Source organism: Ascaphus truei, chromosome 7 (genome assembly GCF_040206685.1).
Source record: "Ascaphus truei isolate aAscTru1 chromosome 7, aAscTru1.hap1, whole genome shotgun sequence".
NCBI classification, from domain to species: Eukaryota; Metazoa; Chordata; class Amphibia; order Anura; family Ascaphidae; genus Ascaphus; species Ascaphus truei.
Genome location: NC_134489.1, coordinates 97,267,300 through 97,294,799, shown reverse-complemented (window position 1 = coordinate 97,294,799; position 27,500 = coordinate 97,267,300). Strand labels below are relative to the sequence as shown.

The window sequence follows — 27,500 nt, the reverse complement described above, 5'->3', positions numbered from 1 at the left end:
TACATTGAGGTCCTCTGACCATTTTTGCATATACTTGTGGATTGGGTGGCTGGTTGCCGACTCCATCCCCCTATAGATCTGAGATCAGACCTCTCTGGTAGGAGCCCTTGCCGCAAAGGGATTCAAACCTGGTTAATGGGAGGAATTTAGCGTTTGGGGCTAGGGATAGAAGGAAGTGCCTAATTTGCAGAAATTTGAACAGATGGAGACCTTGGTGTTTGTTTGTCGCTGAGTTTTTGGAAGGAGAGGATCTCCTCGTTTTTCAGCAGATCGGCAATCAGCCTTATTCCTACACCTTGGAATTGGTCGAATTGTTTTTTGGAACACCCAGGTGGGAAGTGTGGGTTTCCAAAGATGGGGGTAAGTTGGGATGGGGTAGCTAGCAGGCCATATTTCCCTTTGTTTTTGAGCCAGACATCCCATGTGGATCTCATTGCCCCCAGAGCGAATCACCGTGGTCCTCCCTCCCTTCCCACAGGAGACCAGAGGTGGACCTGGAGGGTGGCAGGTGCAGCATGATGTGATTCGATCGCTAGCCAGCAGGTGGAGGCCGGGTCGTAGTTCCAAACTACAGCCTGCTTCAACTGGGCCGCCGAATAGTATCTGATCACGTCGGGGACCCCCACACCTCCTCTTGTCTTGGGGGACAACATCACAGACCTTGGTACTCTTGGCCGTTTATCATTCCAAATGAATTGGAACATAAGGGCCTGGATATGTTTCAGGGCTGCGATTGGGACGGGGACAGGGAGTGTTTGGAAGAAATAAAGAAGTCTCGTCAGGACGTTCATTTTTATTGATATAATTCTTCCAATCCAGGAAATTTGGAGCTTTTTCCATTTCTCCAGGTCTTTTTTGATTTGGTCAAACAAGTGGGGGTTGTTGGATTGGTATAGGAAGCTATAGGTGCTTGAGATTCTGACTCCTAGGTATTTAATATGGGTAGTGCTCCATCGATATTTATAGTTAGCTTGTAGGAGTCTCCATTTATGGTCTAATAGGGATACGTTTAGAGCTTCTGACTTTTGTGAGCCTGGATGCTTGGTATGGCCCATGGACCTGAACCTGGTAGAGGATGGGGGGGGAGGGGAAGGGGAGGGGGTGGGAGGAGGGTGAGGGGGAGGGAGGGTGTTGGGTGGGGGGGGAGATGGGAGAGGTGGGGGGGGGGAAGGGCACTTTCGAGTAGGACGTGTTAGGATGTGGCAAGTTCTAGTTGGTGCCGGGGGTGGAGGGGAAGGGCAGGAGAGGTGAAGGAGGGGGGGGGAGGGGAAATGGGAAGGGGGGTAGGGGAAATGGGAAGGGGGAGGAAAGGGAGTGGGGGATAAGGGGGGGGGAAAGGGAGTGGGGGATGGGGGGGGGGAAAGGGGGTGGGGGAGGAGGGGGGGGCGGGGAAGGGAGCAGTGAGGAGGCATGTGGTTGGACTTTATTAGTGTTCTGAGATATTTGTGGATGCTACAGTTGAAAATGAGGGGGGAGAGGGGGGTGGGAGGGGGGGGGAGAGGGGGGTGGGAGGGGGGGGGAGAGGGGGGTGGGAGGGGGGGGGAGAGGGGGGGGGAGAGGGGGGAGAGGGGGGTGGGAGGGGGGGGGAGAGGGGGGGTGGGAGGGGGGGGGAGAGGGAGGAGGGTGGGAGGGGGGGGAGAGGGAGGAGGGGGGGGTGGGAGGGGGGAGGGAGGAGGGTGGGAGGGGGAAGGGGGGAGGGAGGAGGGTGGGAGGGTGGGAGGGGGGAGGAGGGAGGAGGGTGGGAGGGGGGAGGGAGGAGGAGGGTGGGAGGGGGGAGGGAGGGGGAGGGAGGAGGAGGGTGGGAGGGGGGAGGGAGGAGGAGGGGGAGGGGGGGAGGAGGAGAAGTGGATGGGGGGGTGGTGGAATGGGGGGAAGGCACTTATGAGTAGGACGTGCTAGGATGTGGCACGTTCTAGTTGGTGTCGGGAGTGGAGGGGAAGAGCACGGGCAGGAGGGGTGAAGGAGAGGGGGGGGGAAGGGGTGATGGGGGGGGGAGGGGGGGAGTGCTCCTTTTTTTTAAAGGGAAAAACACCTCCCATTAGTTGGAACTGCGCCTTCAATTGGGATTCTCAGATTTGTGCATTTGCCTCCCAGTATTAAGTAGAGATTTAACACTTGTATTTTTATTATCTGTGATCTCCACATGTTAACATAAATCAAAACATAATACAATCTGGTTAGAGGAAGGTCAAACAGGAACATAGGCTTCGGTTAAAAAAAACAACTAAAGTTAAATAAATTCCTGAAGACTGATGGCTGTTATGGAGAAAACAAAGTGGTCAGACTAGTATGGAAATCCAAAGAGTTGTAGGATAATACTGAAGAAGGCCATTTATAATGAAAGATTGAAATTCTGTGTGTATGCAATAACAATGGAAGTTGCTCCGGGGCGTGCGCACACTATCCGGATGATCCACTGGCAAGTAGAAAAAAACTGGAGCCCACAAAAATAGTGACAAATGATGGGCTTTATTATTGCATACAAAAAAATGGTGAACAGATTGATCCTGCCCCGCGTTTCACGCAAAAACTGCGCTTTCTCAAGGAGTGGGAGGATTAATCTGTTCACCATTTTTTGTATGTATGATACACCTTGATAAAGGGCACACGGCCCGAAACGCGTTGGCGTTGTGCTTTTTGCTGCTGTTTGGCGGTCATGTTTGATCCTTCATGGAATAAACCTTTTTATTGTATTAGTGGGCCGCCTCCTGCTTTTTTTATTTTTTTGGCATTGCGCTGCCTTTGTCTGCTTTTTGCTGGAGCAAATAGGCTCAGTCAGGAATGCATTAGACACCGCCATAGCGAGACATACTATTGAAGCACATAAAGGGGATGCAGGGGTTCTGCATTTTACAGGCATTGAGGATGTATGTTTTTGACCCCGCAAGGGGGATTGGGACAAACATCTTTTACAGCGTGAATATAGACCCCCTTGGGTCTAAATGAGGGGTTTATCTATTCATCATATCTGTAAGAATGAGATCATTGGCAATGTGTCTATTTAATCAACAAGCTGTATATGCATAGACACACTAAGCTAATATGATTAGTATTGAAGAATATCCACTATGACCCTAAACTGGTTGTATAGCGATGATTTATTTCAAATACTTTGCTGCTGATTAAAGCCATATAATTCTGCTATATGTCAGGACAGGGGTAATATGACTTCAGTCAATAGTCACTAACGCTATGCATTGATTACACTGGTATATGCACTTATTGGATAGCAAACATCTGTGTAACATAACTAGACAAAAATGAACAGAGGTTCATAGATCAGTGCTTCCAAATCCTGGATACAAAGTAACAGTCCATAGACAAAAAGTAGAAGGTACAGCTCAACCCCGTCCTAATGCGATCCGCTACAACGCGAATCCGCATATAATGCGGTCTAAACGTGGCTCCCGATTTAAAAACAGTAACTCTCTGGCGAAGCGCTGGAACATGCGTGAAACGCGTTGCTTGCCATACCTTGCCAATGTTGTCACTCTTCAATTAAATTGGTTTTAACTTAGCCACGGTATTGTAGCCCTCATCTTTTGCTGCTGTGCTCTGTTTTCCTTTTGTTGTTTTTTGGATTTTTGTATCTGTGTAACATATCTACAATCAGTGTTTCACACTAAACATCACTGGTATCACGGGGGATACTCTATCCAATGACATGAAGTGGTGTTATTGTTAGGAACTGCCCAAGTATTACGGCTTTGTGACATACAGGCGCATAATTTATGCAGTACTGATAACTATATAGTTACATCTTTGCTCAGTGATTCCATCACACCAATGTATGCACCTACATTGGGTGACGTACATCTGCGATACACATTTGTTGTTAATTCTGTGGCAATTAATATCAGCGCTACTATAGGGAACAATCCTCCTAAAACGAATTTGACGTTGTGATACCCCTTTTGATTACGAAGGCTCCTTTTGTGACACACATTCAATTAATGTTGAATTTACAATTGAATGGTTAAATCACTGAGAAGTATGAGTATACATACAATTCTCTAAAGATTACACTGAACCAGCCTTTTGAGATACAAGTTAATAAACACATACAACTTACGTGGCATTACAGCTTACTATAGCTTATGTATCCTCCTTCTACATTAGCTTGTCCGGTCCTCACCACTGGGGTTTTAATATTCACACAATGTAAATAAAGTACACAATGTGAGTTTAGTATATGTTAATAAAGTTTTATTATTTTTTTGTTATTCCCGTAAGAGGTAGTTAGCATGACCAGTCTCCTTTAATTGATCCTGATATCGCCCTGGTATTTACCTTTTCATTCATACCAACATTATGTTTAAGATTTATCAATAGGTTGAGTGCAGCATTTGGAGCCTTTTTTTCCTGATCTCCTTTACGCCTCGGCCATGCTCCTTGCTTGCTGGCGGAAGCGCGCTGATGCGCGCTCCCGCTCAGCACGCTGATGCGCGCTCCCGCTCAGCACGCTGATGCGCGCTCCCGCTCAGCACTGAGCCCCTACAGCCGCAATTAGAGCGGCTTTAGTAGGGGCGCGCTTGCGGAAGCGCAGGTCTTAGGGGAATTTAAAATTCCCCCGCTTGCTGGCGAGACATGCCGGTCACGTGAGCGGTTCGCCCAATGAGGGTGAACCAGCTCCGTGACGTCACTGGCCCGCCCCCGGCCAGTGACGCGCCCGCCCCTGGACCGCCCCCTGACGGCCTGCTGAGAGCGCTTGCGGTAAGCAACCGCAAGGCCAGGGAAAGCACCCGCTTTCCCTGAGCCTCAGCACGCCAGCGGTAAGCGTGTCCGAGGCCTTACATAGTTACATTGTAGATGAGGTTAAAAAAAAACATACGTCCATCAAGTTCAACCTATGCTAAATTTAGACAATAGATACTTTATCCTATATCTATATTTCCTTATTGATCCAGAGGAAGGCAATAAAAAAACCCCAGTCATATCATCCAATGATACCTCATAAAACACCTGCTTAAGGAAGCATATGAGTAGCTCCATGGCTGATAAATAACACATCATACATTAACCTTTACTCCTTGCAGACGCACTTACCAGAATGCCCTCCTACTGTCTCTGTACGTTCTTCCTACCAACAAAATTAGATTGTAAGCTTTTTCGGAGCAGGTACTCCTTTTCCTAAATGGTACTTTTATGTCTGTAGCACTTCTTCCCTTTGTGTTATTTATATAATTTATTATTTATATGATTGTCACGTATTACTGCTGTGAAGCGCTATGCACATTAATGGCGCTATATAAATAAAGACACACATATACCTTTCTAAAAAGATGTCCTTTTTTTTGAACAAATTTTGTTGTATCTGCCATCAGTCTCCATGGGTATTGAATTCCACATTTTAACTGCCCTTACTGTAGAGAACCCTTTCCTTTGTTGCTGGTGAAATCTCCTTTCCTCCAACCTTAAGGGATGCCCTCGAGTCCTCTGTATTGCCCTTGGGATTAAATGTTTTTTTGGCAAGCTCCCTGTACTGTCGCCGACTATATTTGTATATAGTTATCGTATCCCCTCTTAGGCTGAGTCCATGCTCCCTGCTTGCTCGCTGAGGCTCAGGGAAAGCGGGTGCTTTCCTTGGCCTTGCGGTTGCTTACCGTCAGCGGGCCGTCAGGGAGCGGGCCGGGGGCGGGCGCGTCACTGGCCGGGGGCGGGCCAGTGACGTCACGGACCTGGTTCGCCTTCATTGGGCGAACCGCTCACGTGACCGGCCTGTCGCGCCGGCAAGCGGGAGAATTTTAAATTCCCCTAAGACCTGCGCTTCCGCAAGCGCGCGGAAGCGCAGGTGAGCCCCTACTAAAGCCGCTCTAATTGCTTCTGTAGGGGCTCAGTGCTGAGCTGGAGCGCGCCTCAGCACGCTTCCGCCAGCAAGCGGTTAACATGGCCGAGGCCTTAGACGTCTCTTTTCTAATGTAAATAAATCTAATTTAGCTAGCCTCTCCTCATAAGTTAGATTGTCAATACCCTTTATTAATTTGGTGGCTCTTCTCTGCACTCTCTCTAGTTCCATAATGTCTTTTCTAAGGAGTGGTGTCCAAAATTGTACTCCATATTCAATGTGTGGTCTTACTAATGCTTTGTAAAGCGGTATAATTATGTTTACTTCCCTTCCATCAATTGCCCGTTTAATACAAGATGAGATCGTGTTTGCCTTTTCAGCTACTGAATGACTTTGGGCACTATTGCTAAGTCTGCTGTCTACAAGCACTCCTAAATCCTTCTCCATCAAGGATTCCCCCAATTTATCTCCATTTAATTTGTAAGGCCTGTTTATTCTTGCTTCTTAAATGCATAACCTTACATTTACCTGTATTAAACCTCATCTGCCATTTACCTGCCCAAGTTTCCAGTCTCTCCAAGTCCTTCTGGAGCGAAATTACATCCTGCTCTGATTCTACTACCTTACACAATTTAGTATCAGCAAAGATGGAGACTTTGCTCTTGATGCCAACCTCAAGGTCATTAATAAACAAGTTAAAAAGCAGTGGTCCCAGGACCGATCCCTGAGGTACTCCACTCACGACCTTAGCCCAACCTGAAAAAGTCCCATTTATGACAACCCTCTGTTGTCTGTCCTTCAACCATTTTCAATCCAGGTGCATATATTTTTACTGAGTCCAATTTGCTTTTTTTTGTACACCAACCTCTTGTGTGGAACGGTATCAAAAGCCTTTGCAAAATCTAAGTAGACCACATCAACTGCATTACCCTGTCCTGTGTATACTAGCAGTGGTGGCTGATTTTGGGGAGTGTGCAGTGGGTTAATTTATTTTTAAAGGGTGTGGTTATTGAAGCCTGTAACTTCCAACCCCCCCCTCCCTTTCTCCTGCCTGAGGCAGAGTGGGTGTGGTTAGTTAATTGCTAACCTAACACACCTGGTGGTTGTCCCTATTTAAACAGAGGCGCCTAACTAATTCTGAGCTTGCGTAGACTGACTGATCTGTGTGGTTGATTTAAAGTGCTGGTTGTTTAAAGTGTACAGTTAGAAACAGAAGCAGTTTGAACATGGAAGTGGTTAAACAAGGTATAGTATATTGAAGTACAGTTTACTGTTAGTACTTATAACCTTCATAGTTGCTAGAATGAGCAGGATTGAAAATGCCACTCAATGCACATCTTGCCACATGTATGTGCACTTGGAGCAGCTGTTCCAAGGAGCATACCGCTGTTAGAAGTGTGAGCAGGTGGTCTCTTTAGAGTCAGAGATTGCTGATCTGAAGAGGCAACTTGCAATATTGAGGGACATTGGCAATCTTGAAAGGGGTTTAGAGCTCACTGAGCAGGCCCTTGCTTCGACTAGTGGTGCAGATGGTGGTGCTGTTAGTGAGGAGCAGGTAGGTAGCTTGGTTGCTGTTGGTGAGGAGCAGGTAGGTAGCTGGGAGACAGTTAGAAGGGGAAGCAGGGGCAATAGAGAGAGGCAGGGTGTTTCTGAGCTGACACATCCCAATAGATTTGCCATGTTGAGTGAAGATATTGGGAGTGTCGGGGCAGGAATGGCAAGGTTGGGGGAGACTAATTCCTCTAGCAGCCAGGGGAATAGTTCCTCCAGCACAGTGGGAACTCGGGATGCTCAGATGCAAAGAAAGATTGTGTTGGTAGGGGACTCCATTATTAGGAAGGTAGATAGGGCAATCTGTTACTGTGACCGCATGAATCAAACAGTTTGTCTCCCGGGTGCTCAGGTTCGGCACATTGCGGATCGGGTAGACAGATTGTTTGAGGGGGGGGGGGGGGGGGTTGGGATTGACCCGGCGGTCTTGGTACACGTTGGCACCAATGACACAGTTAGAGAAAGATGGAGGGTCCTAAAAAATGATTACAGGGATCTAGGCCAAAAGCTTAAGGCAAGGACCTCCAAGGTAGTATTTTCAGAAATACTACCAGTGCCATGCGCTACCGCAGGGAGACAGTCAGAGATTAGGGAGGTTAATGCATGGCTAAGAAAGTGGTGCAGGAAGGAGGGGTTTGGGTTTTTAGAGCACTGGGACTCCTTTTCTGAGAGGTGCCATCTATATTCTAGGGACGGATTGCACCTCAATGAAGTGGGATCTTCTGTGCTAGGGGGGAGAATGCTAAATAGGTTGGAGGAGATTTTAAACTAAGATGGAGGGGGGAATGAAACAGATAATGAACAAAATGGAATAGAGGAGGATACAAGAGGGTATGGAGATAGAATGGGGAGAAGTGCGAGTTTGACAAGCAGCGAGACACCCATAGTAAATACAGATAATACTAGAAAACTTCTAAAGACTAAACCAAGTGGGCGCAGAAAGGAAGGAGCAGATAAGATAATAGTACAGGCTGAAAAAAAACTGAAATGCATGCTTGCTAATGCAAGAAGCCTGACAGATAAAATGGGGGAGCTTGAATTAATAGCTGCAAGGGAGCTGTATGATATAATAGGCATTACTGAAATGTGGGATGAAACTCATGACTGGACAGTTTAATTTGGAGGTTTATTCCCTTTTTCGGAAGGATCGAACAAATAGAAGGGGAGGTGGAGTATGTTTATATGTTAAACCGCATCTAAAACCTATTATAAGGGACGATGTTTATGAAGGGAATGATGAAAATGTAGAGACCTTGTGGATAGAAATTAGCAGTGAAGGTAAAAGTATAAAGAAAACGTTTGTAGGGTTATGCTATAAACCACCAAATATCTGTGAGATTGAGGAAGCTAAAATACTTTTGCAATTGGAGAAGGCACCAAAACTGGGTCATATTTGCATAATGGGTGATTTTAATTATCCAGACATAGGCTGGGGCAATGAGATTAGCATTACAACAAAAGGAAACCCAAATTATTGAGGAACCAACCAGGAGAGGGGCAGTACTGGATTTGGTCGTATCAAACAATGTAGAAGTAATAACAAATATCCAAGTCCTGGAACATTTGGGTAACAGTGATCATAACATGGTCTCATTTGAAATAAATTATCAAAAAACAGATTACTTGGGTTCAACAAAGACCTTAAACTTTAGAAAGGCAGATTTTAATAAACTGAGGTCTAATCTACAAGTAATACTCTGGGATGATGTTTTTGCAGGGAAAAATGTAGAAAATAAATGGGCAGTCTTTAAAACATTGTTAGAAAAGCACACTCATCGGTGTATACCCTTGGGTAATAAGTATAAAATAAATAAGTCAAAACCAATGTGGCTAAATAAACAGGTAGGGGAGGAAATGGATAAGAAGAGGAAGGCGTTTAGATTCTTTAGACGTAGACCTCCTTTCAGAATTCTAAGGAATTATAAGGAATGTAACAAGGAATGTAACAAAAATTGCAAAAGGGCAATCAAATTAGCAAAAATGGATAATGAAAAAAGGATTGCAATAGAAAGTAAGGTCAACCCTAAAAAGTTCTTTAAGTACCTTAATTAACAAAAAAAATGAGAAAAGAAAATATAGGACCCTTTCAGTGTGAGATGGGTAGGCAGATTATTGGAGATAAGGAAAAAGCAGAGGCAAGTTCTTTGCCTCTGTGTTTACCAGGGAAGAATCAAGTTCAATTGTAGTGCCGCAGGAGGAAGCCACAAGCTCCATATTAATGAACAATTGGTTAACTGAGGAAGAAGTTCATAAGCGGCTTGAAAAAATTAAAGTAAATAAGGCACCTGCCCCGATGGCATACATCCAAGAGTTCTCAAGGAGTTAAGCTCAGTAATAACCAAACCATTATATTTATTATTCAAGGACTCCATTTCCACAGGCTTAGTACCACAAGATTGGCGTAAAGCAGATGTGGTGCCTATATTTAAAAAGGGAGCTAGATCACAAGTGGGGAATTACAGACCTGTAAGCCTGACTTCAATAGTGGGGAAACTACTTGAAGGTTTAATACGGGATAATATTCAGGAATACCTAATGGAAAACAAAATTATTAGTAATAGTCAGCATGGATTTATGAAGGATAGATCATGCCAAACTAACCTTATTTGTTTCTTTGAGGAGGTAAGTAGGAATTTAGACCAGGGTAATGCAGTTGATATGGTCTAGTTAGATTTTGCATAGGCTTTTGATACGGTTTCACACAAGAGGTTGGTGTACAAAATAAAGAAAATTGGACTCTGTAATAATATATGCACCTGGATTGAAAACTGGTTAAAGGACAGACAACAGAGGGTTGTCATAAATTGAACTTTTTCAGGTTGGGCTAAAGTCGTGAGTGGAGTACCTCAGGGATCGGTACTGGGCCCCCTGCTTTTTAACTTGTTTATTAATGACCTTGAGGTTAGCACCGAGAGCAAAGTCTCCATCTTTGCTGATAATACTAAATTGTGTAAGGGAGAAGAATCAGAGCTGGATGTAATTTCTCTTCAGAAGGACTTGGAGAGACTGGAAACGTGGGCAGGTAAATGGCAGATGAGGTTTAATACAAATAAATGTAAGGTTTTGCATTTGGGATTTGTCAAAGTACATGACACGGTGTAATATGTCATGTGTTGTTGTTCATCTGAGGTTGTATTTACCTTATTTTAATACCTGCTAAGGAACAGATGATTATGTCCTGATATGTAAAACCATAGAATTCAGAGGGTGTGCTTTCTTTTTCACACCACTGTTTCATTTAGTTTAACTGTTTCATTCCCCTCCCCCCTCCATCCTAGTTTAAAATCTCCTCCAACCTTTTTAACATTCTCCCCCCTAGCACAGAAGATCCCTCTTCATTGAGGTGCAATCCGTACCTAGAATATAGATGGCACCTCTCAGAAAAGGAGTCCCAGAGCTCTAAAAACCCAAACCCCTCCTTCCTGCACCACTTTCTAAGCCATGCATTAACCTCCCTAATCTCTGACTGTCTCCCTACGGTAGCGCATGGCACTGGTAGTATTTCTGAAAATACTACCTTGGAGGTCCTTGTCTTAAGCTTTTGGCCTAGATCCCTGACATCGTTTTTTAGCACCCTCCGTCTTTCTCTAACTTTGCCTTTGGTGCCAACATGTACCAAGCCAGACGGGTTAATCCCAGGCCCTCCCAACAATCTGTCTACCCGATCCACAATGTGCCGAACCAGATCAGACTTTGTAGACAACTCTTACAACAGAAACAAATACCAATAAAATTCAAAGAGAACCACATCTCCATAGTACAGAATAATAATAATATAATAAAGGTTGGGCCAATGTTCGAAACATAAGAAGGCTTTTTATTAAAAGTTGCGTCACCGGAAAGAATCGGTTCTTCTTTTTATTTTTATTTTTTATAATAAAGTCTTGAAAGGAGGCATTTAGTATAAATCTGGCTACAGTATAAAATAATTCCCGTGAAAGGTTAACCAGAACTAAATTTACCATATGAAGTGCAACACTACTAATCTATTCAGAGTGTGTTAGCAACACACACCCTGTGTTGTTATCCAGTGGAATTTGGCCTGAAGAAACTCTTCTGGAGATGTATTAATAAGTTTAGTAAACAAATTCAGTTTCTGTCTGTTTTTCTGTTGAATGTCAGCTGCTTGGATCAAAACATTGGCAGTTTCTTTTGTAATGGGATTTTTTATTTTGTATAAAAAAATAAGTTGAATAAATTAAAAACATTCACAGGCCAAAAAAATAGAAATGCAAACATTAACATCTATTTTTTGGGAGTGCCTGTTGATAGCTGCCCACATTAAAGGCATGGACCAGTTCAATGTGGAAGATTAGACACAAGCTCTCTGACCCTATTTGGCGGTGGTTTGAGTTGTCTGAATGTTTGACCCTAAATAACGAGACATGAGACATTGATAAGGGCAGTAAAACCCACCCATCTGGTTATAATGTTCATTTAACATTTTCAAGATACATTGTAAAAAGGATTTCAAATACTTTACATTATAGGCAGTAAAATTCCGGGCATTATTGAAAACCCTGCTCTCTGATTGGTTAAGATTCCAGGCATTATCCAATCAGTAATGCCCGGAATTTTAGCAGCTTGCAAAGTGCAGTTTTCAATGTGTTTATTTCCAGCCAATCAGCTTTCAGAACAGCTGACAGGGCAGGGGATTGGTTAGAATGAGTAACAGCTCTGAGACAGGGCAGGGGATTGGTTGGGAAGTATCAGCCACGGGTTGACTCCTCCCCCTCCCGAGCTGACTGAGATTTTCTGAGCAGATTCAGTTGAATTGGGGGGGGGGGGGGGGGTCTGCAAATAAGTGGCTGTCTGCAGTTTGTGTGTGTGTGTGTGTGTGTGTGTGTGTCAGCAGCAGTGTTTATGGGTGTAGCGTGTGTGTAGCAGCAGTTTCTGTGTGTATAGAGGTGCTGTGATATTGGCCAGTAATGCCCTGTTCTTCGGGGATTATTACTTAATTATTACACTCATTATTTTGATATCGATCTCTTGATTTAAACCTTATAAACATACCTACCATTGGTTTATTTTGCTCCCCTTTTGGATTGCACCTTGAAGTATTGGGGCTTATATCAGGGCTAATATCGTTAATTACCTGGGGATCTAAGAAACTAGTTGAACCAAACCAGTTGACTTTTAATATACGGTTCCACTGTCAATTTGTTAGAGTTGCTATATTGTTCAATGCCTTCCCTACTAGTCTTAATGGCTGTTTTGAAGTGAAACTTCTTTGCTGTTCCTACTAACTTCTCATAGGACAAAACTCCTTCATGGAGACGAAAATGTGTAACGGAAGTAAGGTGCCCGCGCCCCCGCTGGCTAATCGTAATGACGAAAAAGCGATCGTGCGTGATCACGAGCGCGCTAGCCCCTTACCTGGCACCACTCGCACATGCGCAACAGTGGCAATTTGTAATTTTTTTTTTTTTTTTGTGGCAATGGGACTCCACCAAGATATTTATTTGGTAGGGAATTGATGGTTGCCGAAGGGCTTTGGAGCGTCAATTGGGAAGAAGGTAGAATATAAACTACAATATATGATTCAGGAGCATTGGTTAGTTAGTCAATAAGTGGGACTTTACTAATCTTACTACTACCTGTTCCCTCTTCACAGTGAGTTGTCGATGAAAACATAAATTAGATGGAGGGGGCGGGAGAAATGTATCTTTTTTTGTATAAGCGCATAGAAATATGAATCGTGTTACGTTGAGAACTGTAAGGTATGAACAGAGATCTCCTACTCGGGAAGAGTGCAAATCTCCTCTACTTGCAACTCGACAAAGCCACGAATATGTTCTGTATAACAGCACTGAAAACCCTTTGCAAAGTGACAAGGAAAGGTCAAGATGCAAAGTTTGATTCCCTTAGATACGTACAATATATGTCATTTCTAATATCCGTGCCTCTTAATGCTTATTTCAATGGTATTCCTAAAAGGTGCAATCCCAAATGGGACAAGTACTGTATCACATAGCAGATAAACGATGCAAAATAATAATTATAGATAAACAATGGTCAGTGACATATAAAAAAGTTACTGAGCATAATTGCATGTGAAGCTGTTTTTTTTTTTTTTTTTTATAAATCTGAAGTCAACCCATTGCATGCATTGTGCAAAAAATAAAACGGCTCTTGCAGATCTTAAAACCCCAGCAGTCCTGACTGTCCATTTTAGTTGACTGGTGGGTATGTTCAACCCATACATATGTAAGGGCTCTATAACAGGAGCCTGGGGGTTTGAGGACTGGGATTATATCTGCTTACACAAGTACAGACACCAGCCACCATTAAGATATTAACTTCTAAGGAGTGTTGAGCTTTAAGAGCCGAGTGTTTAAAATGACATGGGTGCTTAATTTTCTCCAACAACCTGTTAGATTGTTTAGAAGCCACTTCTGTTACTTGAGAGGCAATGGAGGGGCACAGGGTGCTCTCACATTAAAGACATTTGCTATAGATGGTTTTGCATGGTCAGCATCACTTCACTACTCTGGTGTTTGGTCTGGCATGGTCGTCAAGAAAATGTCACATTATAATATATATTTGGCTTTTGAAGTCACTTGCAAACACATTTGTGTATCTGTGCTGACCTCACAACACAAAGCCTTGGCCATGATGAAAATGACTGTGCTGCAATTATGTTGCAGGACCTAAGTTGATTGTGATTTTTGTCCCCAAATCTGGATTTTCTCCTTCATACACACACATACTAGTGTTAAAGAATTTGCTTTTCTTATACACCCAAAAGATAAAGATAACCACTTTTAAAGTTCAAGTTGCGTTTGTGGGAACAACTGCATTTGTGGAATCGCTGGGGCGCCGTTTTCTGAAACAAATGAGGAGTTGTATAGTGGTATGCAACGTGTCGTTTGATCAAGATCATGGACGCTCAACTCCAGTCTTCAAGCCCCCGCAAAAGGCCAGGTTTTGAGGATATCCCTGCATCAGTCTTCGACTGAGCCTCTGATTGAGCCACCTGTGCTGAAGCAGGGATATCCTGGAAACCTGACCTGTTGGGGGAGCTCGAGGTCTGGCGTTGAGCCCCCCTGATCTAGAAGCAGCGGGTTTCTAGTCCTGTTGTAACAGATTGCACAATGCAATAGTTTTTTTTTTTCTTGTGCAATATTAATTGCAGGTGCTGGATTCCAGGCAAGTTAGGAAGTGTGACCCTTTCTGTCATAAGGAGCTTGGGGACACCAACTTTCTAAAGCCACCCCCCCCCCCCTTGCATTCTTTTCTTTTTCCTGAATAGGTTGGGAGGGAAGCCATTGGAAATATCAGCGGCTGAAGCCATAATCCTCCCACTTTCACAGATGTTCTCAGAACTATTTAGTAGTGTAAATATCACATGCTTGTAGTATCCTTAGCTCATGCAGTCACAATGTGCAATATACAAACTGAAATTTATTAATAAACTATTTTACCAGGAAGTAATACATTAAGAGTTGCCTCGTTTTCAAGTATGTCCTGGGCACAGAATTAAAATTACAAATAATACATGGTTACAAATAGTTACATAAGTGAACAGGGTATACATTATATACAAGACATTGCATGCACAGTTAAAGAAAATATATATTATAGGCGTATGTAACAGTTACAGACCAGATTAAAATGTGAGACAGCCTTAGATTTGAAAGAACTTAAACTGGTGGTGGATGTGAGAGTCTCCGGTAGGTTGTTCCTATTTTGTGGTGCACGATAAGAGGAGGAGGAACGTCCGGATACTTTGTTGAGCTTTGGGATCATGAACAGTCTTTTGGAGTCAGATCTCAGATAAGTGCTGCATGTGGTCGGGGTGAGGAGCTTGTTCAGATAGATGGGTAGCTTGCCCAGAAATTATTTGAAGGCAATACAGGAAAGATGAACTTTGCGCCTAGACTCAAGTGATGACCAATCTAGTTCTTTGAGCATTTCACAGTGATGTGTGTTGTAGTTGTATTGGAGAACAAAACGGTATATTGAATTGTAGAGGGTGTCAAGTTTGCCAAGGTGGGTTTGGGGTGCCGAGCCATATACTGTACTATGTCTCCATAATCGATAATTGGTATTACCATCTGCTGTGCAATACGCTTTCTGACCAGCAGACTTAAGGAGGATTTGTTCCTGTAAAGTGCACATAGTTTGGCATAGGTTTTGGATGTCAGGGTATCAATGGGCATCCCGAATGTTAAGTGGGAGTCAAACCATATGCCCAGTTATTTAAAACTAGTAACAGGAGTTAGGGTGGTGTTAGTGTTGGTTCTGATCTGGAGCTCAGTCACTGGAAGCTTTAAAAATGTTGTCTTGGTCCCAAATACCATTGTTACAGTCTTGTCAGTGTTTAAAAACAGTTTGTTTTGGGAAATCCTGCTTTCGAGTCTCAAAAGGTCAGACTGAAGTATGTGTTCAAGGTCGGAGAGGCTATGGCTGTGTGCATATAGGATTGTGTCATCTGCATACATGTGTATTGAAGCTTCCTTACAAGCTGTGGGAAGGTCATTGATGAACAGTGAGAAGAGTAGGGGCCCCAGAACAGAGCCTTGCGGGACACCACAGGTGATATCCAGGGGGTTGGAGTTAGAGCCTGAGATGGACACTTGGGGATCTACCCGATAGGTAGGACTGAAACCAGTTTAAAGCATGCTCCCCTGTTCCAGAGCTCTGGAGTTAAAGCAGGATAGCATGATCAACAATATCAAAAGCCTTTGCAAAATCTTGGAATATTGCACCAGTGAGTTGTCCCCGTTCCATTCCACACTGTATTTCATTGCAAACTTTTAGCAGGGTAGTTACGGTGGAGTGTTTGGGGCGAAAGCCAGATTGGAATTGGCTAGGGAAATTTGTCTTGGTATAGTAATCACTTAATTGGGAGTGAACACATTTTTCAATGACTTGGGATAGTATTGGGAGAAGAGAGATTGGCCTGTAGTTTGAGACAGTGTTTTTGTCCCCACTTTTGAAGATTGGGACAACTCTTGCAGTTTTCCAGGTCTTAGGGATATGGCCTGCAGACAGGATAAAGTTGACTATGGAACCATTTGGTTTGGCAATGGCTGGGGCACCAAGTCTTAGGAACTTAGACTGTAGTAAGTCAGGTCCACATTGGCTGCTTAGTTTTAATTTGAGGAGCGCTTGTGTAATCTCCTCTTCGGATACTGGGCCAAATTGAAAATTGTGGGCATTGTTGGGAGGGTGTTGGACTATAGGGGTAGTCCCAGGAAGAGATTCGGGTTTGTGGTTTGGGTTGCGTTTCGCTAATAAGTTAGTGGCACACCCCACAAAGTAGTCATTGAATGCATTTGCAATGTCAGTGGGGTTTGTCAGAGTAATATCCCCCTTAGTGATATTACTTGGTTGTTGATGGTTAGAAGGCTGGAATATATTTTTGATAACCTTCCAGAAGTTAGCTGGGTTTGATGTATTCTGGAAGAGATTGTCAGAGTAATATTGTGCTTTTGCATGCCTTGTTTGCCTTGTGCACATGTTCCGCAGGCATCTGTAGTGGTTGAGATCCTTGGTAGTGCCAGTTACTTTGTAGCTTTTCCATAAGGCATCCCTGAACTGGTAGAGTGCTATAAGGTCAGTTGTAACCCATGGAAGGTGGCCCCCCCATACATTTATTCTGCGTAGTGGAGCATGAGTATCACAGAGGTTTAAGAACTCTGATTGGAAATAGTCAAGCGCAGAATAAGGGTCGGGAATGAAAGATTCTGTGCCAAGGGCTATTGGTAAGGGTAGCCAGCAACTTTTGTGGGTTAAAGTTTCTAAATGTTCTAGTGGGAGAATTTTAGGGCTTGATTGGGGTGGTTTTATTTTCCTTACATGGTACACTATTGCATGGTCACTGAAAATGTCAGGAAGGATGGCAGAGGATTGGATTCTGCTGGGATTGGAGGAGAGAATCCAGTCTAACAAGGAATGGTTGTGAGATTTCAGGTTTGTCCGTGTGGGTTGGGAAATGAATTGCGATGGGTTAAGCGACTTGATTTGTATCTGGATTTTGTGGTTTTTAGGGCCAAGCCAATTTAAGTTGAAATTCCCAAAAACTAGCAGCTCACTCTTCTCATTCAGAGAGGAAATGGAGCCAAGAAACTGGGTGATATCAGTCAGATTGTAAAGGGGCTTTAGGGGGGCAGTAGATGCCAGCAATCAAGACGGGCTTAGAAAAGGGGAGGCAGATTCTGCCAACTAGGATTTCAAAAGAGGGCGGGCTTGGGGGCAATTTAACCGTGTAAATTGTAAGGTGTCTGCAATATAAAATAACACCCATTCTCCTCTCTTTGACCTATCTCTCCTAGAAATGGAGTATCCCTGAATGGCAATATGTGCATCAGGAGTTCTAGGGCTTAGCCATGTTTCTGTGAGAAAGATGGAAATGTCTCCATAATGTAAAAAGGTTCTTTAATCAGAACATATTTCAAATAATTATATTTCTTTTCATTATGGGCCTTATGTTGGGGTGGAGTTAATATAGAACAAGGTGATGTCTTTTATTCGATCCAGAGCAAGTGAGTGTCTCGAGTTCAGGTACGTCCACCTGTACATGGGCTCCTGCTCTTCCACAGAAGAAGTATTTAAGATGCCCTGCCACTCAGGCTTATCTAGCACAATGATTGTAAAAGATCATCGGCGTTGCGCAGTGCCGTAGCAAGTACATGCAGCCTGTCGTGGGTGCAACCATGGCGACGACGGCTGACGTGTCACAGTCGCGATCGCTGGTAGCCAAAGGATTTTGATTTCTTCAGCGATCGCCGCGTGACGTCAGCGGCACGTGAGCGGTTCAGCCAATGAGGTTGAACCGCTCACGTGCCACGCCCCTGGTCGCCCTTTTTTGTGTTTTGCACCAGAGTGCAGGAAACGTTATGGCGACAGCCGACGTCACGCTGTTGCGTCGCCGTAGCCCTAACTATAAGCGCAGCCTAACTCAAACATAAGATCTGTAAATTATCATCAATATTAAAAAAAAATAAAAAAATAATGCAAGTTGTTGGGTAATGATGATCCCTGCTTCACTGATCTAAACAATCTTAAGCACAAAGCTGCAGAAATAATTGACCCAGATGTTCACTTTTAAGCTAAACTTCATTTTAAAGGGGGGAAGACAGTTGGGCAAATCCTTGGACCTCTCCCTTTAAGTTTAATGCAGAAAAGCATGGAATCCGCTAGCGGAGCCTCATTTTAAGAGCATTGGTTCTTTTAAAACCGGCACACTCCCCACTATCCCCCGGACACCTGTCTCTTTATACAGTACACATTTATAAAGCTCCTGAAGCTAAACCATTGGACTCTGAGCTCAGGGGAGACATCTGGTTGCAGAGAACTCAAACTTTGAAACCGCCTGGACAAATATTCTTCAGTATGGCAGCTGGGGTCAGCCTTCGCTCCAGCAGCCAATAGAAAGCCTGATTGGGAGGTGACATCACAACTTTTTTTTTGAGGGTTGATCATGTGGTCAAATTAAAATGTGCTTGTTCTCTGAAACTGGGAGGCCACTGAGTCCTGTGGTTCAGCACTAGATTAAATAAGGTTTTTTTTTTTTTAAACCTAAAAATTGAACGGGAAAAAAGAAAAGAAGAGTGCCATGGATTGGTGTTTATTTAAACAATGTGAGCTTGCTTCATATCCTGCATCTATCAACATATTTTCTGTTCAGTTTATCCTATTTACCTGACCACAATTTTTCTGGGGAGTCATATGTTGGTACGGAGGTTTTCCATATTCCATGTCCTATATGCAGTGGGCTTGCCTTGCGTAGCTTGTCTGGGCATGTTTATATTTTTCCGGTTAAGCAGTCTAATTGTAGCGTTTGGTAGTTTTAGAGTTGGTAGCGCAATGTTTGTACCTAATGAGTCCAAAAATAATGGAATCCTGGATATCCAGTAGAAATAGTTCCAGTTCCAAGGAAATCAACAGTCTCTGTATCTTGGGGTATTCAGATATGACTTGATAACACTCACATCCGGCAACGTCAATTCCGGTCCGCCACGAGGACGGCGTCACTTCCGGTTTTTGCCAGTAGAGAGACGCAGAAGGAATACAAGGCGTCTGAGGCACCCAGCGGATCCCCCACACGCGGTCACCAGCCCCCATTGGTACTATGCGAATTACCAGCAGCCGTCCTGTGAGTGTTATCTAGGTTTTAACCCACCGGAGCGGTCTGTTAGCTATTTGTCCTTTTTATCATCTAGTTTAATAAATAACTTTTATCATTAGCTTTGCTTAAGTGTTGTTTGTCTAGTTGTGTCTGTTTGTTTTGTCTGTTTATGTCAGCCAGTTGCAATTATGTCTGTATAAATTGTTTAACTGTGTTGCACTAAATATTTCTTTTTTCATTGCATGTTCTACTTCCACTGCATCAAGTCATATCTGAATACCCCAAGATACAGAGACTGTTGATTTCCTTGGAACTGGAACTATTTCTACTGGATATCCAGGATTCCATTATTTTTGGACTCATTAGGCACCCGTATCTCTTTTGTTTATTTGCTGTTTATTCTGATTGTACTGTCAGGTTACCACCAGGCTGCCTTGCGACCATAGGGCTCGCCCTTAGAGTAGGGTCAATTGTTTGTAATCCCCATTAGCGCTATTATACATCACTCCCCTTTCCCATCTAGCGCAATGTTTGTGCTTCCTGGTGCACCCGAGGTCAGATGGGCGCGGTGTAGAACAGGGGTCTCAAACTCTGTTCTCAAGGGCCACCAACAGGACGGCTTTTATGGATATCCCTGCTTCAGCACAGTTAGCTCAGACTGAGCCACTGATGGAGCCACCTGTGTTGAAGCACGGATATCCATAAAACCTGGCCTGTTGGTGGCCCTTGAGGACTCAGTTTGAGACGGCTGGTGTAGAAGATAGACACGTAGACTACAGCTATAGTAGTAAAGTGCCCTCTAACCATATAAAGAGCTGGATATCTTTATAGTGATTTTATGTGTGCCATACAATGTTGAACAACGACACTGACTTTGAAGCCGGGGAACCCGATTAAAATCCTGCTGCCCCCCTCCTTGTGCTTTTGGACAAGTCACTATCTCCCTGTGCCTCAGGCATCAAAAACACAGATTGTATGCTCTACAAGGGGCTGCAAAAATGTTATGTACAACCATGCGTACACTGTCGGTACTGTACAAGGGGAAAAAAATGTTGTTATAAAGGCAAAATAATTGCAATCATCACATTTTGAAGATCTTGTACTACAATTGTGTGTGTATGTGTGTACATATGTCTTTATTTGTATAGCGCCATTAATGTACATAGCGCTTCACAGCAGTAATACACATGACAATCATATAAATACAAATAACACATAATGGGCAGAAGTGCTTCAGACATTAATGTAACATTTAGGAAAAGGAGTCTCTGCTCCGAAGAGCTTACAATCTAATTGTTTGGTAGGAAGAACGTACAGAGACAGTAGGAGGGCGTTCTGGTAAGTGCGTCTGCAGGGGGCCAAGCTTTATGTATCAAGTGTTAATTATCAGCCATGGAGCTACTCAGGCTTTAAGCAGGTATGTTTTAAGATGGGTCTTAAATGTGGATAGAGAGGGTGCTAGTTGGGTATTGAGGGGAAGGGCATTCCAGAGGTGTGGGGCAGTCAGTGAAAAATGTTTAAGGTGGGAGACGGCTTTGGATAGGAAAGGGGTAGAGAAGACATCCTTGAACAGAACGCAAGAGTTGGGATGGTGCATAGCGAGAAATTAGGGCTGAGATGTAAGGAGGGGCAGAAGAGTGTAAAGCTTTAAATGTGAGGAGGAGAATTGAGTGTGTGATACGGGATTTGATGGGAAGCCAAGAGGGATTTCAGCAGGGGAGACGCTGAGACAGATTTAGGAAAGAGTAGAGTGATTTTGGAAGCAGCGTTTGTGTACGACTGACTGAGCCAATATGCAATATGATTTCCCTTTTACAAAGCAATGTGAAACCCTGGGTGTTCCTGACGATCCTGCTCCCTTCCTGTCCTGGATTCAAACCTTTTACAAAGCATACAGTTCCTCACAAACCTGGCCCTAGTTCCTCCTTCCACATTACTGTTCATAGTACTATCATTCACCCAGTAGCCCAAGCACGCTGTCTAGGGGTCACACTCGACTCCTCTCTCACATTCTCCTCTCACAATCAAAAGGTAGCAAAAAAACTGTCGTTTTTTTCCCTCCGCAATTTTTCCAAGATACGCCCTTTCCTCTGTTGCTCAACTGCAAAAACTCTGACACAAACCCTCATTCTCTCCTGTCTCGACTACTGTAACCTCCTGCTGTCTGGCCTTCCTGCCTCTCACCTGTCTCCCCTACAATCTATCCTAAATGCTGCTGCCAGAATCACTCTGCTCTTTCCTAAATCTGTCACGTAGTCTCCCCTGCTGAAATCCCTATCCTGGCTTCCTATCAAATCCCGTACGCACACTCAATTCTCCTCCTCCCTTTTAAAGGTTTACACTCTTCTGCTCCTCCTTACATCTCAGCCCTAATTTCTCGCTATGCACCATCCCGACTCTTGCGTTCTGCTCAAGCATGTCTTCTCTCTTCCCCTTTTGTATCGAAAGCCCTCTCCCGCCTTAAACTCTTCCCACTGACTGCCCCACACCTCTGGAATGCCCTTCCCCTCAATATCCGACCAGCACCCTCTCTCACCACATTTAAGACCCACCGGAAAACACACCTGCTTAAGGAAGCATATGAGTAGCTCCGTGGCTGATAATTAACACCTCAAACACTAAACACTAACCTTGGCCCCTTGCAGATGCACTTACTAGATCGCCTGCCTACTGTCTCTGTGCGTTCTTCCTACCTACAAATTAGATTACTTTTATGCCTGAAGCACTTCTCCACTTCTTGTTATTTATATTATTTGTTATTTATATGAGTGTCGTGTATATTACTGCAGTAAAGCGCTATGTACATTAATGGAGCTATATAAATAGACATACAATACAGTAAACTAGCATTGTGTGGTCGTCGTGCTCCATGTATAGCTGTATAACTAATTTGGCATGTCTCTTCATATGAAAAATGCTGTTTTTTATTTTCCGGCAGCATTATGAAGCTGAACAGAAGCAATCCGACTGGTGAGCTGGAGCAATCAGAAGGAGCCTAATGAACGTTGATACCATGGGGTTGAACACTTGCTACATGCTCTGAAATTATTGCGGTGACCGAATAATTTGCGTCGGGGGGCCGGAGGTGGGCCATGGCCTTCTTCACTCCTTGGAAGCTTTCCTCCCAGAAGCTGGGCTTTTTCTTGGTGACTTTTGGCTTCATTTGGGGCATGATGCTTCTGCATTTTACAATTCAGCAGCGAACGCAGCATGAAAGTAGCTCAATGCTTCGTGAACAGATTTTGGATCTCAGCAAGAGATATATCAAAGCTCTGGCAGAAGAAAACAGAAATGTAGTAGACGGGCCATATGTTGGGACAATGACAGCATATGGTAAGTACAAAAATCGTATACTTTGTGTCTATCTCTGAAAATAATGGATGGTATGCAGTTAAGGCTCCTCCGATACCCAATCTAGAAATGCTTATGTTTACGTTCATGTGTTTCTTTGTAACACACAAAGCATGTTGTAGATCAGATGGGGTACTTAAATGATACACTTTGCTTTTAAATTTGAAAGAATTAAGCTTGCGGTTACTAAAGCTGCTCTGCTTACCAATTCAGTAATGTTTGTAGGCTTAAAGTTCATATGTTTGCTATTTGAGACAGTTATTTAAAATAACGTAGTCTATAGTATTTTACAAAACCTCTTCTTTCACCCCAAAGTCACTGCTGATTTTGAATTTGTTTTGCTCTGAATGCAAGATCCCACAGCATTTCATAATGATAAAATAATCATTTATTTAAAAAAATGCCACAATAAAAGTAGCATTTTAAGAAGTCTAACATCCATTCTGTTCTCATGAGTTTTTATTCTAGTGGCCTTATGTGTATGGAAGAATATGGTAATATGTTTTGTCTACTTATTTCCCTCTACACTAACTCCTAAAGGCTGTTGATTGCACTGCATTTTTTATTGCCTCCAGTGGATCTTATTGTTAAGACCGCAAACACGACAATATCTATTTCTTCTTGCGTAGTTTATTCTTTTTATGTTGATATTTGAGATGGTACTACGGTATAACTAAACAATACGTGTAATTCTCTCTGGCCCCTTTCCATTCTATTTCTTTATTGTCTTATTGTTGTATGGACAGGACCTACTGTGGTTGTTCCCCCTCATACAGAGCTGAAAGGGAAGGTTCAGAGTGTAGTGTCAGGACCTGCATATTTGGTTATGCCTTGACGTTGGCATGCAGGCTTATAGCGCTTTGGCCAAAGGGTTTAACTTAATGACCAAGAAAATATTATTTTGAAATATTTAACACACACACACACACACACACACACACACACACACACACACACACACACACACACACACACACACACACACACACACACACACACACACACACACACACACACACACACACACACACACACACACACACACACACACACACATATATATCAGTGTTCGACAAACCTATACATTTGCTCGCCCCGGGCGAGTGGATTTAACCCCCGGGCGAGTAAATATTGGCCCAAACAGCACACGTTTGGTACTAGGTGGTGAGTAGATTTTTTTGGTGATTTGTCAACCACTGTATATATATATATATATATATATATATATATATATAATCAAAAAATAAATATATTATACCGTTCTGTGGCTAACGAAATGCTTTTATTTGTGTGAGCTTTCGAGATACACTGATCTCTTCTTCCGGCGATGTTACAATGAATGAAGCAAGCATACGTGGTTTTCTGGGTATTCACCTTAACCCTGGCTGTGCTCAAAGCTGTGACCATGCAGCAAGCTTAAGCCTATAGGGAACCATGTTAAAAATGGTTTTTGAAGCAAAAAGTGGCACTGTGTGCTCATTTGCATGTCATTTCCCAGAATCCCTTGCTGCAGTGGAAGTGCTGTGTGCTGGGTGATAATGGGGAAAGGCGGGGTTGCAGACCTGCCTAAGACATTCAGATGAGCATACAGTTGTATTTGCATATTTGCTTTGCTGTGGAGGGTTTTTGTCACTTTTTTTACTCACCATAACTTAAATCAGTATTATGTTTATATATATGATATATATATATATATGATATATATATATATATGATATATATATATATATATATATATATATATATATCTCTTATACTATATTAGTGAAAGCACTGTATGCATGCATGCATGCCTGCCTGGATGTCCGGTGTCCCTAGGGGAAATCTCATTGGTCCCTTGGGCCGCCCGCCCGCCCCCGCACACCTCTCATTGGCCTGAGGCGGAGTGACGGGCCAAAAAAACACACACTCACTCCACCCTCCTCAACGCACACACACACACACACACACACACTCCTCAACTCGCGCACACACACTCACACACACTCACTCCACCCTCCTCAACGCGCACACACACACACACACACACACACACACACACACACACACACACACACACACACACACACACACACACACACCCTCCTCAACACACACACACTCCACCCTCCTCAGCACACACACACTCCACCCTCCTCAACACACACACACTCCACCCTCCTCAGCACACACACACTCCACCCTCCTCAACACACAAACACTCCACCCTCCTTAACGGCTGCCCGGCCTTGACCCCCCCCCCGCGGCTGGCCCGCAACAACCGAACCCCCCCCCTATCACCACTCCGCGGGACCTCAACATCACCCTCTCTCCCGGTGCTCCCCCTCCCCCGGTGCTCACCCTCTCTCCCGGTGCTCCCCCTCCCCCACCCCCCCCCGAGCACGCTCGCACCTTCAGGCCTAGAGGCCGCGCCCCCAGCTCACCATCTCCGCGCGCGCTGCTCCGGCTCTCTCTGCACGGGCCGCGGCCCACACCACCTCCTGACCTGAGCGTCTCAGCTCCGCCTCGCCGGGGGGAACGGAGACCGCCGAGGAACCCGAGTAGGAGCGCGACCCGGTGCGAGGTAAGTTACCGCAGGGGAAGGGATCTTTCACCCCGGCCCGGCGCTTCACCCCCCCCCCCCCCCCCGGCGCTTCACCCGGCCCTTCACCCCCCCCGGCCCTTAACCCCCCCCGCCCAGCCCTTCACCCCCCGGCCCGGCCCTTCACCCCCCCCCGGCCAGGCCCTTCACCCCCCTCCCTGGCCATGCCCTTCACCCCCCCCCCCTGGCCATGCCCTTCACCCCCCCCCCCCTGGCCATGCCCTTCACCCCCCCCCCCTGGCCATGCCCTTCACCCCCCCCCCCCTGGCCATGCCCTTCACCCCCCCCCCCTGGCCATGCCCTTCACCCCCCCCCCCCCTGGCCATGCCCTTCACCCCCCCCTGGCCATGCCCTTCACCCCCCCCCCCTGGCCATGCCCTTCACCCCCCCCCCCTGGCCATGCCCTTCACCCCCCCCGGCCATGCCCTTCACCCCCCCCCCCGGCCATGCCCTTCACCCCCCCCCCCGGCCATGCCCTTCACCCCCCCCCGGCCATGCCCTTCACCTCCCCCCCCGGCCATGCCCTTCACACCCCCCCGGCCATGCCCTTCACCCCCCCCCCCCCCAGCCATGCCCTTCACCCCCCCCCCCCAGCCATGCCCTTCACCCCCCCCCCCCCCCCCCTGGCCATGCCCTTCACCCCCAACCCCCCTGGCCATGCCCTTCACCCCCCCCCTGGCCATGCCCTTCACCCCCCCCCCCCTGGCCATGCCCTTCACCCCCAACCCCCCTGGCCATGCCCTTCACCCCCCCTATGGCCATGCCCTTCACCCCCCCCCGGCCATGCCCTTCACCCCCCCCCCCCGCCATGCCCTTCACCCCCCCCCAGCCATGCCCTTCACCCCCCCCCTGGCCATGCCCTTCACCCCCAACCCCCCTGGCCATGCCCTTCACCCCCCCCCCTGGCCATGCCCTTCACCCCCCCCCCCCTGGCCATGCCCATCACCCCCAACCCCCCTGGCCATGCCCTTCACCCCCCCTATGGCCATGCCCTTCACCCCTCCCCGGCCATGCCCTTCATCCCCCCCCGGCCATGCCCTTCACCCCCCCCCCTGGCCATGCCCATCACCCCCAACCCCCCTGGCCATGCCCTTCACCCCCCCTATGGCCATGCCCTTCACCCCTCCCCGGCCATGCCCTTCATCCCCCCCCGGCCATGCCCTTCACCCCCCCCCCCCGCCATGCCCTTCACCCCCCCCCCGCCATGCCCTTCACCCCCCCCCCCCGGCCATGCCCTTCACCCCCCCCCCGCCATGCCCTTCACCCCCCCCCCCCCGGCCATGCCCTTCACCCCCCCCCCGGCCATGCCCTTTACCCCCCCCCCCGGCCATGCCCTTCACCCCCCCCCCCCGCCATGCCCTTCACCCCCCCCCGCCATGCCCTTCACCCCCCCCCCCTGGCCATGCCCATCACCCCCAACCCCCCTGGCCATGCCCTTCACCCCCCCTATGGCCATGCCCTTCACCCCTCCCCGGCCATGCCCTTCATCCCCCCCCGGCCATGCCCTTCACCCCCCCCCCCCGCCATGCCCTTCACCCCCCCCCCCGCCATGCCCTTCACCCCCCCCCCCCCGCCATGCCCTTCACCCCCCCCCCGGCCATGCCCTTCACCCCCCCGCCCCAGCCATGCCCTTCATCCCCCCCCCCCCAGCCATACCCTTCATCCCACCCCCCCCCAGCCATGCCCTTCACCCCCCCCCAGCCATGCCCTTCACCCCCCCCCCCAGCCATGCCCTTCACCCCCCCCCCCGGTCATGCCCTTCACCCCCCCCCCCCCAGTCATGCCCTTCACCCCCCCCCAGCCATGCCCTTCACCCCCCCCGGCCCTGCCCTTCACCCCCTCCGGCCCCCTCGGCACCGCCTCACCTCTCCCGCCCAGCCTACCCGGCGCCGCCTGCAACGCTCCTCGGCACCGCCGCCTCACCTCGTGGCGGAGGCCAGCGGGGGGGGGGGGCTCCCGCCAGCCTTGCAGGAGGGACCCTCCACATGCCCCGTGCTGCTCACCCCCCCTCCACATGCCCCGTGCTGCTCACCCCCCCTCCACATGCCCCGTGCTGCTCTCCCCCCCTCCACATGCCCCGTGCTGCTCTCCCCCCCTCCACATGCCCCGCCCCGTGCTGCTCTCCCCCCCTCCACATGCCCCGTGCTGCTCTCCCC

The 27,500-nt window shown here is 46.5% G+C and overlaps 1 protein-coding gene across 3 annotated transcripts in view; it reads left to right on the top strand.

The window, feature by feature from the left end:
* Positions 1–27,500, top strand: part of MGAT5 (alpha-1,6-mannosylglycoprotein 6-beta-N-acetylglucosaminyltransferase) — a 211,532-nt gene that overhangs the window by 70,792 nt on the left and 113,240 nt on the right. For all 3 annotated transcript variants that reach the window (XM_075609542.1, XM_075609541.1, XM_075609540.1), the window contains exon 2: positions 22,351–22,745. In XM_075609542.1, coding sequence (XP_075465657.1) covers positions 22,505–22,745 — 241 coding nt within the window. In that variant the 5' untranslated portion in view covers positions 22,351–22,504. The remainder of the gene's footprint in view (positions 1–22,350; positions 22,746–27,500) is intronic.